The following is a 19,662-nucleotide window of genomic DNA, read 5'->3' as shown; positions in this document are numbered from 1 at the left end:
GTCATACTATGAGGAAGAATATAGGATACTTTTTATCCCGAAATTCAGCATGGTTCCCGTAGGAGAGGGGACGAAAGTTAAAATGTATACTGAGTTGCAATTCATTAACGCGTAGTCCGATTTCATTCATTCTTTTTTTGTTAGAAAGGGGATATTTTAAAGATAGTTCCGTAAATATTTCAAGGTCATCGGTTTTTAACCGACTGTCAAAAAGGAGGTGGTTCTTTTTTCTACATCGATTTTTTCGAGGTTTCTGGACCGATTTGCAAAATTATTTTTTAAATCAACAAAAAAAGTTTACGTCGTGGTCACATAAAAAATTCTGGATTCAACTCCTTAATCCTGATGCTGCAGGGTTACTGCCCGCCTGGGTTATCAAGATTCAGGAAGTGTTCATAGTGAATTCATATTGTAGGTACCAAGCAACGACAACAATCCCGAAAAATCAAAGAGTTCCCGGGGGATTTTAAGAAACTTAAATCCACGCGGACGAAGTCGCAGGAATCAGCTAGTGATTAATAAAACACTGATTGTCATTTCGTTGATTTATTTTATTATTATTTTTTATAATAAGTCTAAATGGTTTAAAGAAGACAAAAAGATGAAATGCAAAGCAATCTTCAACAAACATTAGAATCTTAAAAATTCTAATTCTAGTTCACTGTGGCTAATTCTGTTGATTAAAATTATAGGCACCTAAATGTATTGTTGTCCTTTTCTTATTATTCCTTATAGAAAAGAATAACACTAGATTTAGACCTGTCAATTTAGTTTAAGATAATATACAACAGAATTAGCCGCAATGGATATTTATAGGTGTATAAGTCCCCCAAATCGCTAATGCTAAACTTAAATAGTGTCATTTGGATGTTAATGAGACATAGTTCCAGCGCAATAGCAATTGGCGGGACTTATACCACATGACTGAGATGGCTCGTAGAGTAAGAAGGTGCAGGTTGTGGGAGAGTGACAGCAACGTTGAAATCTTTGATTTTACGACAACTGTCACCCTCCCGCAACCTGCGCCCTACCTCACGAGCTGTCTCAGTGAAACGGTACCTATACTTATATATTAGTTTTTATACAGTCTATTTTACAATAATAGGCCTTTAAGTATCAATCAAGTTATATAATAGGCCTGAATTCCTCAAATGTATTCACACAACCCAAAAAAAGTTTCTCTAAACTACCTATAAGTTTAAAGAAAAAAATTGGTGTTTTTGTTTAAGTATACGTAGTTCACATAATGTACAGTACGCGGCCGTAAGTTTAGAAGGAAATTACGGCTTTATAGAGCGTTGTCTCTGTTACTCATACCTATATGACATTTTATCGGTCTCAACGACAGAGACAATGCTCTACAAATTTGGTATCTCCTAAAGGTCGATGTACCTATACATTACTTTCAACCGAGTACTGTACCTTTAATAAATCCAAAAGTAAATTTAAAAACTTATAACGCCATTTTTTTCATTATTTAAACTGAAAAATACTAATACTATAAAATACTAGTTCAATCCAATGAAAATATGATAACAGAAAACTACCAAGGGAAGACAATTCACAATATTTCCATGTATAGATTATGAAAATCCTTAATTCGTGGAAAAAAAAATGCAGAACATTATTTATTCACTCTAGGTATATATACTTATCAATTAATATAATAAATAACATAGAAATACTCGGAAGATACAGAATAGCGCAAAAATTAATCATATTTAACAATACCCTATTTAAAAACACCTTTCACACACGCAAAATGTTTTGACTTTTGGCAGATTGTCTAATTCTGTAAGACCTCGGCGGGTTTGAAACCCTCGTAGCATTAGTTTTAAGTTTACGTAATTAATTATCACCACCATATTATCATCTACCATATCAACCGACTATTAAAAAGAGTACCTACAATAGTACCTATTTTGAATAAATGATTTGAATTTTTTTTAAATTATGATATTGTTATACACAATCTCTAAACTGATTTGACAGATCTAAATCAAGTGCTTTCCTTTTTCGCAGGCAGCATTATGAAAGGGATAGCGATAAATTTGGACCTGCCATTTTAGTTTAGATTTGTGTACATGACAATTACCTACAGTAGGTATTATAAGCAGTTTCATTCATCAGTACCCTTATTATAAATGCGAAAGTGTGTTTGTTTGTTGGTTTATTGGTTTGTTGGTTTGTCCTTCAATCACGTCACAACGGTGCAACGGATTGACGTGATTTTTTGCATGGGTATAGATAAAGACCTGCAGAGTGACATAGGCTACTTTTAATGCCGGAAAATAAAAGAGTTCCCACGGGATTTTAAAAAACCTAATTCCACGCAGACGAAGTCGTGGGCATCAGCTAGTTTCATAATAATTACTATGAGGTTTCGATAGGTAACAAAAAACAAGTTATGTCTGAAAATCACTGTGATCAAATTTTGTAGCTTGTTATATGTGTGTTTGCGCACACACCTGGGCATAATAACGTCTCCTGCTGCATAGTTAGCTTGTTTCCGTTGCGATTGGTTCTGTTCAGAACGTTATTGTAAGGTCATTCAAAATCATCCAATATTATGTACCTATTGTTCGAATCGGTAGGTAACCCTAGTTCCAAGTATGTTAGCAACGCACGACGGTTAGGTAAATCAACGGAAGCATATCGTGTATGGTATATCCGAAAACCTACTGAGCTGGCTGATTCGTAATAGTTTTCACGTCATCTTGAATATATAAAACGAAAAGGTGACTGACTAACTGATCTATCAACGCACAGCTCAAACTACTGGAAGGATCGGGCTGAAATTCGGCATGCAGATAGCTATTATGACGTAGACATCCGCTAAGAAAGGATTTTGTAAAATTCAACCACTAAAGGGGTAAAATAGGGGTTCGAAATTTGTGAAGTCCACGCGGACGGAGTCGCTGGCATAAGCTAGTGAAATATATTATTACGTCGAGATTGGCGAAAACCCGACGTTTGATAACAAACACCATTTGGGATTTTTAAACGATGACCTAGATTATCTTGTAACATGCCGGAAATTATAGGACACTAATTTTGATAACTGTTGTAGCTACTGATTTTTTTTTCGAAAGGAAATGTCGCTTAACCAAAGCCGTAGCCAGAAATTTAGTTTAGAGGGGAGAGTTTGAATTGAATTTTCGAAACCTTTTTTTTTCGGTGGACAGGGTTTCTCTAGGGTTGAAACACCCCCAAAGGGGAATTCAGTCGATTTGTAAAAAACTTATACATATATTGTAACACCTCTTTATGTGTTTTGCAACAGATTAATAATTTCTACGTCGGTTACTTCTCCATTTCTGATTGGATCACATAGAGAACCTCCCAGCATAACTCTCTCCATCGCCCACTGAGAGACATGGCTTTCTTATGAGGCCCATAGTTAACGACCACGTCTCATGATAATGATCACTGGTAACAAGCCTTTGGTCTTCAAGCACTGAGGAATTTGCGAATAGCTCAACGGAAGCCACAATGGATGGGTCACAGAGTTTGAAGAGCAGATATACGTTGGGGTCTCGAGGTGCTGGAATAGCGATTTCGTACCGGAAAGTGCAGCGTTAACAGATTCCTACCAGGTTCATACAACATAAAACGCGTCGTAGGGAGCTGCGGGATTCAGGCAGTGCAAGACCGTGGCGTGTGGAAGTCCAAGAGACCTATGTCCAGCAGTGGACGTCTAACGGTTGATGACAACAACGACGAAATAATTTCTAATTGTTAAAATATCAGACATAGTATCAAATATTATGATCATACTATCACACTATAAGCCTAAGATAGAAATACACCTTGAACCATTGATGCAAAAAAAATATATGACGTGATGAATATATTTTTTGGAATGGAATGTTATTTTCTAAATAAAGTTCCTTCCAACCACTTAGCGTTACGGCTTTGCCGGTAGTGGTAACTATAATGAACTATGTTATTTTTTATATAAGTAGTTATTTATTCAAAATAAGAAGGTATCCTAAATACTTAATGACTAATGAGCTAAAATAACACATTCAATGCAAAAGCTACGATATCCTATTCTATAATGAAGACAATGTTATAAATATTATGACCATTTTATTATCTTCCTTTTAAAGAATCTTATATTAATATTATGCTGAACGAAGAATATGATACCACAGATTAAACAAATAAGATAAACTGGAAACGGGTGGCCTATAATTAAAACAGGTCCCAGGCCTATTCTGTATTCTTCATCACCGATGTACCGAAATTTTAGTTACATAGTAGGTAGTAATAAATTAAATTACATTGGAAATGCTTATCTCTGAACAGAGATTTCTTCCAGCTTCCCATTCAAGGTTGTGAGTAAGGCGTATTAATAACTACACAAATAACTCTACAAATTAACTGCGTTATGGTATACCATATCTATCGTTGTATAACACCGAGACAGTGCTCATAATGATATCTCGGTTGCTAACCGATGTCGGCCAATAACAAATCAGGATTTTATTTTGTTGTATTATGTAGCAAAATACAGAATAGGCCTGCAGAAAAGATGTAAAGCCATGTCAACACGTGATACACTAACACACACATAAGTGGCTTCACTTTTATGAATACGTTTTTTCGAAAGAGCTCCGTTCATCTTATTTCTTTAGTCTGTGAACTATAACTACTTTTATTACGTTCGAGAACAATTCACCAATATTATTATTTTAATGAGCATTATTTGCTAAGAATAATTATAATATAAAATATATAATTTACTAATATATTTTAGTAACAACAACAATATATATTATGCGAATTCAGACAACAATTTAAATATTTTAATTCAATAACTAACTATTATAACAATTTCTGTTGGTACAAAATAAATATGTACTTATATGTACCTAGCTAAAACTCATTTTAGTTCAAACTGATTTTAACTAGTTAAAACTAGAATTAAATGAAGTAGTCCAGAACAAAATCTGATCACCCAAACAATACCATTTTAGTTCTTATTAAATAATCGAAGCAACCAAGGCCAGGTTACAATGCTAACCTAAACCCTAAAAAAATATTTGTGATAATAAATAATTATTATCCCATACACACTTATAATAAAATCACATAACTTAAACTAAGCTAACAGAAATGTTCTGTTGTTTTTAATATGGGACCGCGTATCGCCGACTTTGAGCAACTCTCCTATACAAAAATGTACAAAAATAATTGGAAAGAAAAACATTTCTAATAGCGTAAATTAAACTGTAACGCTATGCGAATAATTCTGCTTTTACAATAACACGTTATGATGGATCACTGCCCATCAGCTTGGCGACAATCTTACGCTTCTTTCACACTCCTACACTTATTTTAATTTTTGTGAATAAAACTGTAGACAGAATGTGACTACTGTTTTTATATAAAAAATTGTACAGTGAATGAGGAAGTTTCAGGGACAGCTTCAATAAAATTTTCATAGATGTCTCTTGAATATTTCGCATAGGTCGCCACGAAAGAGGAAAAATAATACCTATATCTATATGATCTATGCTTTAATGTTTAGGTCGTATCAATCAATGACATAGATGAAGAGTACGAGCTAGCGTGCACTGCAATTTTCCTTGCGTTTCTTCTCCACAAAATGTGTGAACTATAATAGAAGTAATTATTTAATTTCGCATCCGATTTAAATTTAAAAATTTAAAGTATATATGATATAGATATAGGTATTATTTTTCATCTTTAATGGTGGTAATATATTCAGCGCCATCTATGAAAATTTTCACGAACGTTGCCTGGAAACCTCCTCATTAATGCACATTGTGGCTAATTCCATTGTACACAATCTCTAAACTAAACTAAAATGGCACGTGTAAATCTATTGCTATCCCTTTCATAATGTTGCTTGCGGAGAAGGATAGCACTAGATTTAGACCTGTTAATTTAGTTTACTATAGAGATTGTGTACTAGAGAATCGGCCGCATTATCACTTCAAAATCTCAAATTAATATTATGTAATTCGAAGACCTAAACCAAATACTAACATATAAATCAAGTATACTGCATACATTGTAAGAACTAACTCGCCATATTTACTTTATGTGTCAAATGTATGGTTTACCTTTAGATTAAGGACTAAAATCGTACTATTGACATGACAGTTGACTCATAGAATAAATTTGGCGAGTGAGTTCTTAACATGTACGCATTATATCACCTTTTCCCCTGCGAAAGAGAGAGCGCATGCCTGGTTTTCCCTTGCAAAACTTTTTTCCAAAACTTTGACAGATGACACGAACATCGACAATTTGAAATTGAGTTGAAAGAAAACCACTAGTTATAATAAGCCGTAAATTGTATAAGATAAATGCATTAATAACAACAACAAGATTGAAAATAAAAAACTGGGGAAAAAGGGAAGAAAACCCTTAAATTAATTATTCCCATTACACGTTTGTTTACCTAGCCTAAATATTATTCATATATCTAACTATAATGTCAAATTATAAACACTATTAAAGTCTCCGTAAATTACAAAGACTTGAAGCTTACTCCACTCCAACTCAACTCTAAATAATTTTTTACAGATTAGAATCTAAACTTCCCTCTGACCTTGAAGATTCCCATATAGTCTTGTTATGGAGTCGCTACGAGGAAGTAAAGATCTCAGGTGATAGCGATTATATTTAGAAAAGGTGGCGACAATTTAATCAACCTTCATCAAATATCAACATCAGAAGTGGGATCGCAATTGAGACGGATAGTATTCTCGTTTTATCTGCGATAGTAAATGCCTACACGTATTTGCAGACTAAAAACAATTAAATCAGACATTAACATTATCTGCGACAGCATAATTAGATCACTTTCCATATACATATATGTATGTACAGATTTATATATATACATAACTTAACTTCCCTCTGATCTTGAAGAAGCCCATGCTAGTCTTCTTATGCAGCAGTGAAGTGAGGCCGACGTAGCTCTGTATAACTATGGGGGAGTGGTGTATGCAACATTCAGATGATACCGATTTTATTTAGAGCCAATGGCGACAAGTTATACAATCTTCATGAATATTATCTCCAATAGTAAAATCATATCAATTTTCATATGTATGTACAGATTAGAAAATAAACTTCCCTCTGACTGAAGAAGCGCATGCTGTTCTTGTTAGCTCTGTATGACTATGGAGGAGTGGTATATGCAACATTCGGATGAAGCTGATTTTGTTTAGAAAAGATGGCGACAATGAGGAGGTTTCCAGGTAACGTTTGAGAAAATTTTCATAGATGGCGCTGAAAACTTAGATATAAGTATTATTATTCATCTTTAGTGGTTGTAAAATTCAGCACCATCTAAGAATATTTTCTCGAACGTTGCCCTGAAACTTCCTCATTTAATCAATCTTCATCAATATTATCTGTGACAGTAAAATTTCCAATGTACAGATTAGAAACTAAACTTCCCTCTGACCTTGAAGAAGCCCATGCTAGTCTTGTTATGCAGCAGCGAGGTGATACCGACATAGCTCTGTATGACTATGGGAGAGTGATGTATGCAGCACGAGGAAGCGGCAGTTTCTACGGCCCTTTGTAGTTTTTGAGCAAATATCTCCATGTCGTAGGTTGATCTTTCGTCTACGCCACCATCTGCAGATCAAATAAAATTGTTGATCTATATTCATAATAATTTAGTTTTGGAACTAATTTCATGAAAGGCTTTTGTTTTAAAAAATTTGTTGCCTAACTAAAAAACAATAGTAGGATAAACCAATAAACTTAGTTAGAGAGTCTGAGATTTAAAATATGGAAAGAAATATATGGAATGCAAACTATGAAACCAACTCCCTTTGGCGGTGTTCCCAGTAGATTACAACATAGGGCTATTCAAGGGGCGGACCAACAAATACCTAAAAGGTACTGCAAATGTACATGCGCGGCGGTAATCACTTAACATGCTGTCACCCGCCTGGTCGTTTGCTCGCTATTTTTATTTAAAAAAAAAAGAAGAAAGAAAGTTTATTTATTCACCAATGGTGTCACAAATCCGATCCGACCGTCGCGATGAAAGTCGTGTGTGTGTATAGACACTAGACAGATTTACCTTTATGCCAATATATCGGATGCGATGCGAACGTAATGAAAGGCACGTCCTGACTGAAGGGGTTCCAGACTGTCTTGAGTGGTAACGCCTCCCCCTTGTTCCACATCAGACGAACGCCGCGGAGGTTGCGCTCCCTATAACCAATATACATACATGTTTATAAATCGTTCATCTTTTTTCTATTGCAACATGTCGACTGGCAACCAGTATCTCAATTTTTATAACTTTACATGGTTAATTTAATTTTGAATCAAATTTTATTTTATGAAATTAAAAACAAGTAACCTCATAAAGACAATCAAAACTTATCAAAATCAAATGAAATTAGCATGCATTGTTATTTCAGTGTTGATTTCTATAAGCTGCCTTGTAAGCCATTGTAAATCTTCTAATGTTCTAATCTAAGTTATCGACGCTAAATTATTGTGCTGCATAGTGCAAATTCATACATGATCTCTAAACTAAATTGGCAGGTCTAAACGTAGTACCATCATAATCCTTTGGTCGATCTCGGAAAAGATGCATTGCTACAATCTCAATAGGCTACTTGACTCATATCTAATTTCGTCCAATAAATGATTATTTATTATAGTATTTTGCTTAAGACAACGAAATATATCAATAACAATTATTAAAAACGCAGGATGGATATATAAATCCAATTTTAAAAAATACAGTTTTTATTTTTATTTGAAACGCAGAAAACGCTGTCAGCCATGATGTGACGTCATTAAATATGTAAACAAAGAAATGTCATCCCTATGTCACGCGGGGACTAACGTAGTATCCATATATATAAAATTTAGAGTCCTGACTAACTTATATATCAACGCACAGCCTAAACATCTAAACAGCTGGTCCTAGATACATGAAATTTGGTGGGTGTGTTCTTTGTAGGTAAACAGAAGGTATCCACTAGGAAAGGATTTTTTGAAATTCCACCCCTGAGTGGGTTAAATGGAGGTTTGAAATTTATGAAGTTCACGCGGGCGAAGTCACGAGCATAAGCTAGTTTTTATATATTTCTAAAAACTCATAGTAAACGTAAAAAAATATCGTTTTCTCTTTATAAATTGAATAAGTTATTAAGTAAGACTTACAACAAAGTGATCTTTGCAAAAATAAATTTGGGTTGAAGTCGTTAGTCATATAGGATCCCTTTAAGCAAGTCTTCGCGTTACGTATATTTATTTCACTGGGCACTCTAATCCACAACTTTCCTGTGGTCTTTATCGATGCGTTTTTTACATTCTCGGATGATACATTAACGAAAATTACTATATTTTTCATGTAAACTAGTATAGAAGTCATGTTTATTAAACTTTGGCAGGTTATGCTGTTGTTTACAAATGCATGACGTCAGAGCACAGATAATCTATCGGCCAAACATGGCCGACAGTGTTTTCACCTGTCTAAGAAAAATATATTTTTAAATGAAAGTTTTACGGTTTTTAGGGCGCAAAAAAATATAGTGTTAATTTTTTTGATATAATAGCACAAATATTAACCATTTAAGACCAACTTTAAAAAAGTGTCAAGTAGCCTATTGCTGTGATAGGCTGAATTTATGGTATTCTCGATGCAGCGATGCATTGTAGGCTCAGACTAAGAATCAAGGAGACTTGGCATCAAAATAAAATAGTATAGAAAAGCTCTGAAGAGTGATAAAGACAAAAACTCATTTTTTGTCTTTGTCATAGTTTAGCTTATTTTTTGTTGGGCACAGTAATTAGTCATCTGTGCCCAACAAACCTCTGTGGTATTAATTTATTGCGAATATAACGAGTTTTTAGTTATCTGTTTTAAATTTAGTATTTCAGGTGTTCTACACATCTTAAATACTTTTATGGTGCATTGCAGTATGATCGGCTGTAAAAGTTGTAGTGAATGCAAGTATGAAACAACCTTTCATTCCTACGTAAGTATGATTTCTTTTGTTGTTTTGTCCCTTTCGGTTATACGCGTCTGACAAGTCTCCTCGATTCTTAGTCTGAGATCGTAGGCAATAGTGAGAGAATACCAGCCAATCAGAGTTGATTGCGATCGTCGAACTGAAGTTGTCTTTTTATCACAATCAGTCCCAAGGATGGTATTTATGTTATTTGATTAATTTTAGCGATTTCGCAATTTAGTTTAGATATTTTGTAGAACCAAATTCGCACCTTTACATCTTTCATGCCAATATCTATAGTTAACAACAAGAAGCACACTAGCCTTTAAAACAAACTTATCGTGAAGGAGTAATGCGATGGATCTGTTAACAATGTGACAGTTCCTCTGAATATTAGAAAAAACTTTTGTTATTTTTTTTTATTGCCATGGCGTATCGGGTAAATTATACGGGTATTATAACTACTAGCATAATATATCGAATTTATTGTTTTAAAATGTGTAAAGTTTAGCATTTTAACATTTAAGGTTATAATAGATATAGTTCGATTCATGGAGTAAATTAACAGCTCTAAGAGTCAAACAAGAAATGATACCATGCAAGTTGTAAGCGAAACGAGTTGTATTGCCTACAAATATTTTTGTTCGGAATTATCTGTCTAGTGCGTACAGCGTAGAACTACATAGAGGTATAGTGCGTACATTTTGTACAACTCGCTCGCCGTTTTTGCTCTGTGTCAATGTCATGTTACTGTCATGTCGTAAGTACTTTTTTTGTGCTTATATTTTTAAAGGTAAAGTACTTTTGACATGACAGTTGACACATAGAGTTAAATGGCGCGTGAGAACTCATTTTGTACGGACTATATAATAATTAGCTAAAGCATATGTCTGTGCCTGTCACTCGGATGCTACCTCACAAACATCGCAATGCATACAGCTTCTACATGACCTATGTTACTACAGCAAAAACAACCATATCACTTTAGCGTCTACAGCAACTGAAAGTACCTAGGCTCAAAATACTTGGGATCGAACAATTTGGCTTCCTCCGCCTCGCTGGGCCGCCGGCACAGGCGGTCTATGACGCAGTCTTTGACCACCGTCGTCACACCAGTCGCGATGCCGTTTAGACGTCTATAATACGTATTATTTGTTACAAAGAGTCAGAGTTGAAAGTAACCAGGCTCAAAATACTTGAGATCGAACAATTTGGCTTCCTCCGCCTCGCTGGGCCGCCGGCACAGGCGGTCTATGACGCAGTCTTTGACCACCGTCGTCACACCAGTCGCGATGCCGTTTAGACGTCTATAATACGTATTATTTGTTACAAAGAGTCAGAGTTGAAAGTAACCAGGCTCAAAATACTTGGGATCGAACAATTTGGCTTCCTCCGCCTCGCTGGGCCGCCGGCACAGGCGGTCTATGACGCAGTCTTTGACCACCGTCGTCACACCAGTCGCGATGCCGTTTAGACGTCTATAATACGTATTATTTGTTACAAAGAGTCAGAGTTGAAAGTAACCAGGCTCAAAATACTTGGGATCGAACAATTTGGCTTCCTCCGCCTCGCTGGGCCGCCGGCACAGGCGGTCTATGACGCAGTCTTTGACCACCGTCGTCACACCAGTCGCGATGCCGTTTAGACGTCTATAATACGTATTATTTGTTACAAAGAGTCAGAGTTGAAAGTAACCAGGCTCAAAATACTTGGGATCGAACAATTTGGCTTCCTCCGCCTCGCTGGGCCGCCGGCACAGGCGGTCTATGACGAAGTCTTTGACCACCGTCGTCACACCAGTCGCGATGCCGTTTAGACGTCTATAATACGTATTGTTTGTTGCAAAGAGTTGAAAGTACGTAGGTCTCATCACTACCCATATTCTAAATGCGAAAGTGTAATTGTTTGCTGGTTTGTTGGTTTATTGGTTTGTTCTTCAATCACGTCGCAACGGATCGACGTGATTTTTTCACAGGTATAGTTGTGACCTGAAGAGTGAAATAGGCTACTTTTAATCCCAAAAATCATCCTGAGTTCCAACTGGATTTTAAAAACCCAAATCCACGCGGATGAAGTCGCGGGCATCATTATACTAGATAAATATAAACCAATCCGAATTTAAAAAAAACTTACGGTACTAACGAAGACGGTGGATAGACTAACTCCCCTATAACTATGGTGTCCAGGTCATCTAGGTAGGTCTTTTTGAAGTCCAACTGCTTCATAGCTATGAAGTCATACTTTATGGTCATCACTAGCCGTGAGGTTAAGAGCACAATCCTTTCCTTTTCGTTATCCCAAAGTGTTATTCTGAAAATTAGTTAAGAAAAAACTAGTTAAAGATTAATAATTTTAATTCACCTACACTTTTTTTTAAAAAGAATATTAGCCATGTTAGCAGAGAGAGAGAGAGAGAGAGAGAGAGAGAGAGAGAGAGAGAGATAGACAAACAGAGAGAGAGAGAGAGAGAGAGAGAGAGAGAGAGAGAGAGAGAGAGAGAAGAGTTTACGCGATAGAAGCGTTTATTAAATTTTAGACTGAAGCAAGCTGAATTGCACTTTATTGCGTCATAACAGAAGTCGCTGCACATTGAGATCCTTTTATATATACTGGCTATATTGCCTCTTCTAGTTCCCTGCTGTGCTGGACAAGAAGTCATAATGGAAAATACTTACTCTGTCAATAACCAGGAGCCCAAGTACTCCCCGTCTTCAGGGAACAGTAGTGCCGTAATGCACTCTTGAATGGCATTCTCCACCACACCCCGGCGGAATGTAAAGAAGTCCTGAATGTTCTCTCGGTTGAACGGCACATCGTATCTAGGGTATACAGTCTGAACCGCTTCTGGATTTGTTTCTGGCTGTGCGTTGGTCGCACCATCTGCTCTGGCATCTGGTAATTAAGAAGATTTTTGCTGTGATGTTGTTGATGATTATTTGAAGCATATTCTGTATTCTTTATCATAGTATCAGTACCCCTAAATGCGAAAGTGTGTTTGTTTGTTGGTTTGTCGTTCAATTGTCGTGCAACGGAGCAACCGATAGACGCGATTTTTTGCATGGGTATAGTCAAGTACCCAATTGAGCTATTGGGTAGTGTAGTGTTAATAAAGATCTGAATCTGTCCAATTTTAAACAAAAATAGAAATGACATTTTCAAGGTTATAACTAGAAATATTTTTCTGATTAATTAAATCCTTATCAATTTGTTAACTATTACTACTTATCTACTAACTAAACCTTTATGATAGTCTAATTTGCATTGTATAATCTACTGTGTAAATTTTATGATTAATATTTAAACTTTTATCATATTAACACATACCAATAGTAAAAAAGTAATAATATATTTTATTAAGTCTGTCTCTGTCGTTATATTTTCTTCTAAATAGAATTCAACTTCAGTATTTTAACTCTCCTCATTAAATTATTCAGAACTAGCGGATGCCCGCGACTTCGTCCGCGTTGATTTAGGTTTTTAAAAATCCTGTGGGAACTCTTTGATTTTCTTGAATAAAAAGTAGCCCATGTCCATCCCCGAGATGCAAGCTATACCAAATTTCGTCAAAATCTGTTGAACGGATGGGCCATAAAAGGCTAGCAGACAGACGCAATTTCGCATTTATAATGTGCGACTAAAATCATACATGATCACTGAGACACAAAATAGGTCTGCTAAGATATAGCCTAATCTTAGTGCCTGTGACGACATTTTCGCGCACGTTTCCAACTTGATTTGTAATAGTATGAAGTATCTAAACAAACTGCGACTGTATTGCAGTTCGATTATGCAGTGCCTAATGCGTTGTTGCTAGTAATATTTCATGTGTGCTGCTAGCTTAAGACGTAATAAGTTTACCAGCAAAAGAAGACGACGATGAGGTCAAGGAATCGGCCCCAGAGAGAACCGAAGAAGGTGGAACTGGAACGTTGACTGGAGTACTTCTTGCATTACCAGGCGTTTTCTCTCGCCCTGGACGTTGGGTCTCGCCGTTCGCAGCAACATTGTCCGTAGAAAGCTGCAGTGTACCGATACGCAACTCTAAATCGTCGTCCAATAGATCACTCATTATGTTTTTTTGTATTTTTATTTTATTTACTTTTTCGTATGCGTAAATAATCGACCGGCTGATACGATACGTCAAAATTAATGTTGCCATGTTTGATGTTGCCACTTGCCATTCCAAAATGGTATAAAGCTCTGTCTACATTATGCATCCGGTGTACGTCCGGTGGCAGTCCGGTTTCTCGTTTGTGGAAACGGTTTTGATGATTGGTCGCATTTTCTACTCAACGCTGATCGCTAATGTTTTGAGTTAAGGATGAGCTGGTGAGTAGGACTTCCAATACCAGGATACCGGACCTTTTTTGTCTTTTTACGGTTCCGTAACTCAAAAGAATAAAAGGAACCCTTATTAGATCACTTTGTTGTCTGTCATGTCTTTATAGGGTACCTACTTCCCGTTGATCTAGAATCATGAAATTTGGCAGATAAGTAGGCCGTTAATTTTTGGTTACATCACCAAAAAAAATCAAACTAAAATAACTATAGGTACCAAGTGGAGTATCATAAGGGCTTTATTTGTAGGTAGGTACATTCAAAAACGAATTTTATTTGTTTCATACTTCTACATATACTAATCTATACTAATAAATAAAATTGAAGTGTCTGTCTGTCTGTCTGTCGTTCATACAGACTGACAGACAGACAAAAATTTTAAAACGTGTGATTCAGTTATGGTACAGTTCAAATAACTATATGAGCTTAATATGAGGCAGTTATTTCGAAATTACAGACAGACACTTCAATTTTGGTGGATGATGGGATGGTACTTGGTAGGTATGGATAGATACCTATACAAGCTGTAACCAGAACAAGGGTGTAAACACATTCTAATACCAATAATAATTATTATTTGCCTCATTTTGCTGTTTTAGTGATTCAGTATTTAATGTATAGCGTGCAAAACTCGGGTCAATGCCCCGCCTACGACGGGGCATTCATTCCGAGTAACCTAGTTATGCAACGTTCGTTGACCTCTAGCGTCAGTCAGATGTTTTATTTGCAATACCTAACTATATCGTAAACTTTTACAAAATGTAGGATTTTTTAATATATTGTTTCGCGTTCTGTATTGTGGTATCATGTCAGTAATCATTAGTAGGTAAGCACTATGACCTGTTTTCGTTTTTGCTAGCGTTCTGGTTACAGCCTGTATAATGATACGGGATTTGTAGCGTTTCCTCTCCTTATTTCGATTAATTATGAAAATAAGTAGGTACATAATAATTTTACCTGTTTTCCTTATAATATTATTTATCATTCTGGTTATATAAATAGCCTGGCTTATATACTTAGTTAAGTCGTGAATTGTATTCATTAAAGTCTCCACAGGAAGACGTTAGTTTTGTTCTATATTTAATTTTGGTAGGTACAGCTATTTTATTTTGTACTTACTATTCCGCACAAGCATTATGTTTTCTTCCTTTACATATGCAATTTTAATTATTACCTGTAAAATATATGGGATCACATCACTGGATCCTCCTGGTAAGTTTAATATTTCTCATTCAAATAATATTAATACACTAGCTGATGCCCGCGACTTCGTTCGCGTAGTAGTTGTAGGTTTTCAAAAGCCCGTGGGAACTCTTTGATTTTCCGGAATAAAAGAAGCCTGTGTCACTCTCCAGTCTTTAACTATATCCATGCAAAAAAATAAGCTGAAGTGGCAGTAGGCAGGTCATGCCTGTCGTAGAGGCGATGGCCGTTGGAGCCGGAAAGTCCTTGAGTGGACACCGCGTTTAAGCAAGCGTAGTATGGGACACCCTCCAGCACGATATAAACCGATAGCACGATATGAGACCGACGATATAAAGAGACTGGCTGGACGTGGCTGGATGAGGAAAGCTGAGGACCGAGCGTGGTGGTACTCTTTAGGGAAGGCCTATGTCAGTTGACGTCCACAGGCTGATGACGATGATAATGATACAAAAAATGACATCGATCCGTTGCACCCCTCACACCTCCCTATCCGCTTTCTTCACTGCTGCCTCGTTGGCGAATAAGTTCAGAATAGAATATATTTTAACATGTTGGCAGGAAAATGTGAACCGGTACCAAAGTCGGACACAGTCGGCCTGTTCTCCATCTCGATGGGTATACACGGCATGTGTAAGAACCTGGAGAAGATCGACGGCTTCAGAGAGTGTCGCGGCTCCTGCGATTCGGCAGACACCTTCAATATACGTGAGTGGACTCTACAAAAACATCATTACGGTGTGGCACTACTGAAAGCCATAAAGCAAAATAAGAAGAAGAAAACATCATAAGTGCATCAACATGAGTGTATACTGTGTACTGTGTACTAAGGAACTATTCAACCTAGTTTCCCCCTCGCCAATTTACTATCTAACGAGGCATCGCAAAAGGCATCTGCAGAGTCGACTGGCGCTCCAGTACGATGCTGTTTGGCCTAGGCGTGTGCATTAGGGTTGTCGCGGATGCAGATTATTAGAAGTTCACAAGTTAGATGCGGATGCGGATGCGGATGTCTGAATTAATGCGAATGTTGCTCATTTGCGGTGGCGGATGCGAATTCTCTGTAACACCCCAGTTGGGTACCATTGTACACTTTTTGATTGGCCATATTAGCGAACGAAGATATCAACTAGCAAACACGCGCGAGGCACGCGCCACTTTGACCCCGCCCACTTTCTTTGCAGGCCGCTTGTTGCAAAATGCAAATATGAACCCGCATCCGTAAAAGCTCCGCATTAATTGATGCAGATGCGGATGTCTGAATTAATGCGGATGTTCCGCATTTGGGGATGCGAATCGAATATCCATACTTTAACCGTGAAGGAAAACATCGTGAGGAAACCTGCAAGCCTGAGAGTTCTCCATAATGTCCTCAAAGGTGTGTGAAATCTACCAATCTGCACATGGCTATCGTGGTCAACTATGGCTAAAAACCCTTCTCACTCTGAGAGGAGACCCGTGGTCTGTGGTGAGCCGGCGGCGGCGATGGGTTGATCATGATGAGTAGTGAAATCCAAATGAAAATCCCTACAGGAAATTTCGAGATGAAATACCTTTATCAGAGTGTTAATAATGTTTTCGACAGTGACCCAGAAGTACTCGGCAGCATGCCAGTGTTGCCGTGTGCAGCGGTTCACCCTGGTCCCGGTGCTGCTGACCTGTGAGGGCGGCTCGACGATAAAGCATAGCGTGGCTACTGCCGACCAGTGCTCGTGCAGGCGCTGCGGGGATGCCTGGTACCCCGAAGGTAAATAAATAAAGATTTTTTGATTTCAAACGTGACCCGGAAGTACGAGCAACGCTGACACGCTGCCCGGAACGTAAAAAAAGCGAAACAAGTATTTTTCATAATGTTAGAGCGAATCTGTGGCAATCACTAACCGCGGTACCTACTCAGTCGTTAATCGTAACTTAAGATTGAGTTAAAATGAGACAGATTTATGTGAGAGATATAGCTCTGTCTCGTTTTAACTAAACTTAAGTAACGATTAAGCGACTCTGAGTACGGCTGTAAGTGGGTCTACAAAATAGCATTTATAATTATTCATTTATTTCTTTTTTTTTGTGTAGTTTTAAGTTATTCTTTGTAACCTCTTGATTGTCATTTTAAATAAAAAAATGAAATAAAAATCTTGAAAAATTTCAGGCCGTAGATGTACCTACCTATATTTAGGATTCTTCAGGCGGAAAAGCGCACTTTGGTCTATCGTTATGTCGCTCATTTTTGAAGAAATCTATATACTTATAATAAAACTGTAACAGGTCCAATTCTGTACCTACATTGAAGATATTTTGAATTTTTTTTTTCGAGGGCACTCTATAATCGATACTGAACCCAAAACTGTAATTTTTTTCATTTTTGTCTGTCTGTCTGTCCGTCCGTCTGTCTGTCTGTCTGTCTGTCTGTATCACGGCCGCGCATCACGCTGAAACTACTGAATGGATTTCAATGAAACTTGGTACGATTTGAGGTCATACTATGAGGAACAACATAGGATATTTTCTATCCCGAAATTCAGCATGGTTACCTTAGGAGAGGGGGTGAAAGTTAAAATATATACTGAGTTGTAATTCATTAACGCGTAGTCCGATTTCATTCATTCTTTTTTTGTTAGAAAGGTAATACTTTAAAGATTGTTCTGTAAATATTTCAAGGTCATCGGTTTTTAACTGACTGTCAAGAAGGAGGTGATTCTTTTTTCTACATCGATTTTTTCGAGGTTTCTGGACCGATTAGCAAATATTTTTTTTAAATCACAAGAAGAAGTTTTCGTGCTGGTTCCATAAAAAATTCTGGATCCAACTCCTTAATCCTAATGCAGAAGGGTTACTGCCCGCATAAGTTATCAAGATTCAGGAAGTGTTCATAGTGAATTCATATCGTAGGTACCAAGCAACGACTTTATTCTCAGACTTCAAGTCCCAACTCCTCAACCCTGATGATGTAGGGTACAGCACTCCTAAACTATAATGATTCAGGAACTGCGGATGATGCAGAATTATTTTAGGTACCAAGCATAGGCTACATCATTGAACTTCGGATCCCAACTCCTCAATCCTGATGCTGCAAAGTACTGAACTCCTAAATCGTGGGGATTTGAGAATTTCTGATAGTAAATTGATATTTTAGGTATCAAGCAACGGCTTCACGATGACACTCCCAGTCCAAAATACTCTAACCTGATGATGCAGGGTACAGCACTCCTAAACCATAGAGATTCAGGAACTGTTCCTGGTGAAATAATATTGTAAATGCCAAGCATAGATTTTGTTATCGAATTCCAAGTCTCAACTTTTCAATCCTGAAGCTGCTTGTGAATTGATATTTTAGGTACCAAGTAATAACTACTTACTCTATCAAGCTAAATATATACGCTAAATCGCATAGCGGTACGACTTTGCCAGTGTTCTTTTATCCCGGAGCATAAAAGAGTTCCCTCGGGCTTTTGAAAACCTACATCCACGCGGACGAAGTCGCGGGAATCAGCTAGTAAAAAATAAAACAGAGCTTTTCTTTTAAGTAATATTTTCTAGATCATTTTGGTACCTCTTATTAAAATCAGTAGCTTTTAATTATTGTTTTTTTTTGTTACAGTGCCTTCATCCCCACAAGACGTGATGAACATACAGTTTTAAGAAGAAGCTACCAACCACACATTGATGTTAAATTATTTTTTATTATTATTGTATCTAAATAAAATATTGATGATACAATTACTATTTTTTTATTGAAAATGTTACAATACTGGAATGCCCTTCCCTATAAATGCCCTATAATATTGGGACCTTCAAAAAAGTAGCGAATAGGCATCTTCTTGGCAGGCATCTTAGACTGCATCGTCACCTGACCTAATGATGTGATTACAGCTAAGCGCATCTCTACTTACTTATGCTTATCATTGCAAAAAGATAACAGTTAGATGAAGATAAGGGTGATTACGCACTACATTTCACGAATTAGCCAGCTGAAGTGGCAGTGGGCAGGCCACGTCTGCCGCAGAACCGATGGCCGATGGGTCAGACGTGTTCTGGAGTGGAGACCGCGTATCAGCAAGCGCAGTGTGGGACGACCTCCAACCCGCTGGACTGACGACCTTAAGAGGAAAGCGGGAAGTGGGTGGATGAGGAAGGCGGAGGATCGTGTGTGGTG

The 19,662-nt window shown here is 37.1% G+C and overlaps 2 protein-coding genes across 5 annotated transcripts; one reads left to right on the top strand and one right to left on the bottom strand.

The window, feature by feature from the left end:
- Nucleotides 1–4,238: 4,238 nt before the first annotated feature.
- On the bottom strand, nt 4,239–14,105 carry LOC117996696 (tumor protein p63-regulated gene 1-like protein). Of its 2 annotated transcripts, XM_069509731.1 has the most exons (6): nt 13,830–14,105; nt 12,647–12,863; nt 12,105–12,281; nt 11,510–11,620; nt 8,081–8,214; nt 4,239–7,626 (listed from the first exon to the last, which is right to left on the bottom strand). In XM_069509731.1, exons 1-6 carry the CDS (start codon nt 14,038–14,040, stop codon nt 7,427–7,429), a joined length of 1,050 nt encoding a protein of 349 aa, XP_069365832.1. In that variant the 5' UTR covers nt 14,041–14,105; the 3' UTR covers nt 4,239–7,426. The 2 variants fall into 2 exon arrangements, with proteins under 2 accessions (XP_069365832.1, XP_069365831.1); XM_069509730.1 differs by lacking the exon at nt 11,510–11,620.
- LOC117996397 (hemocytin-like) lies at nt 9,852–19,213 on the top strand. Of its 3 annotated transcripts, none has more exons than XM_069509735.1 (4): nt 9,852–9,998; nt 16,074–16,220; nt 17,098–17,259; nt 19,108–19,213. In XM_069509735.1, exons 2-4 carry the CDS (start codon nt 16,127–16,129, stop codon nt 19,146–19,148), a joined length of 297 nt encoding a protein of 98 aa, XP_069365836.1. In that variant the 5' UTR covers nt 9,852–9,998; nt 16,074–16,126; the 3' UTR covers nt 19,149–19,213. The 3 variants fall into 3 exon arrangements, with proteins under 3 accessions (XP_069365836.1, XP_069365837.1, XP_034840346.1); XM_069509736.1 differs by lacking the exon at nt 9,852–9,998 and adding an exon at nt 14,259–14,300; XM_034984455.2 differs by lacking the exon at nt 9,852–9,998 and adding an exon at nt 15,358–15,521.
- The last annotated feature ends 449 nt before the right edge of the window (nt 19,214–19,662 follow it).

This window comes from Maniola hyperantus, chromosome 3, assembly GCF_902806685.2.
Source record: "Maniola hyperantus chromosome 3, iAphHyp1.2, whole genome shotgun sequence".
Taxonomy (NCBI): domain Eukaryota; kingdom Metazoa; phylum Arthropoda; class Insecta; order Lepidoptera; family Nymphalidae; genus Maniola; species Maniola hyperantus.
The sequence above is the reverse complement of the archived record's forward strand: the minus strand, read 5'-3'. Positions and strand labels throughout refer to the sequence as shown.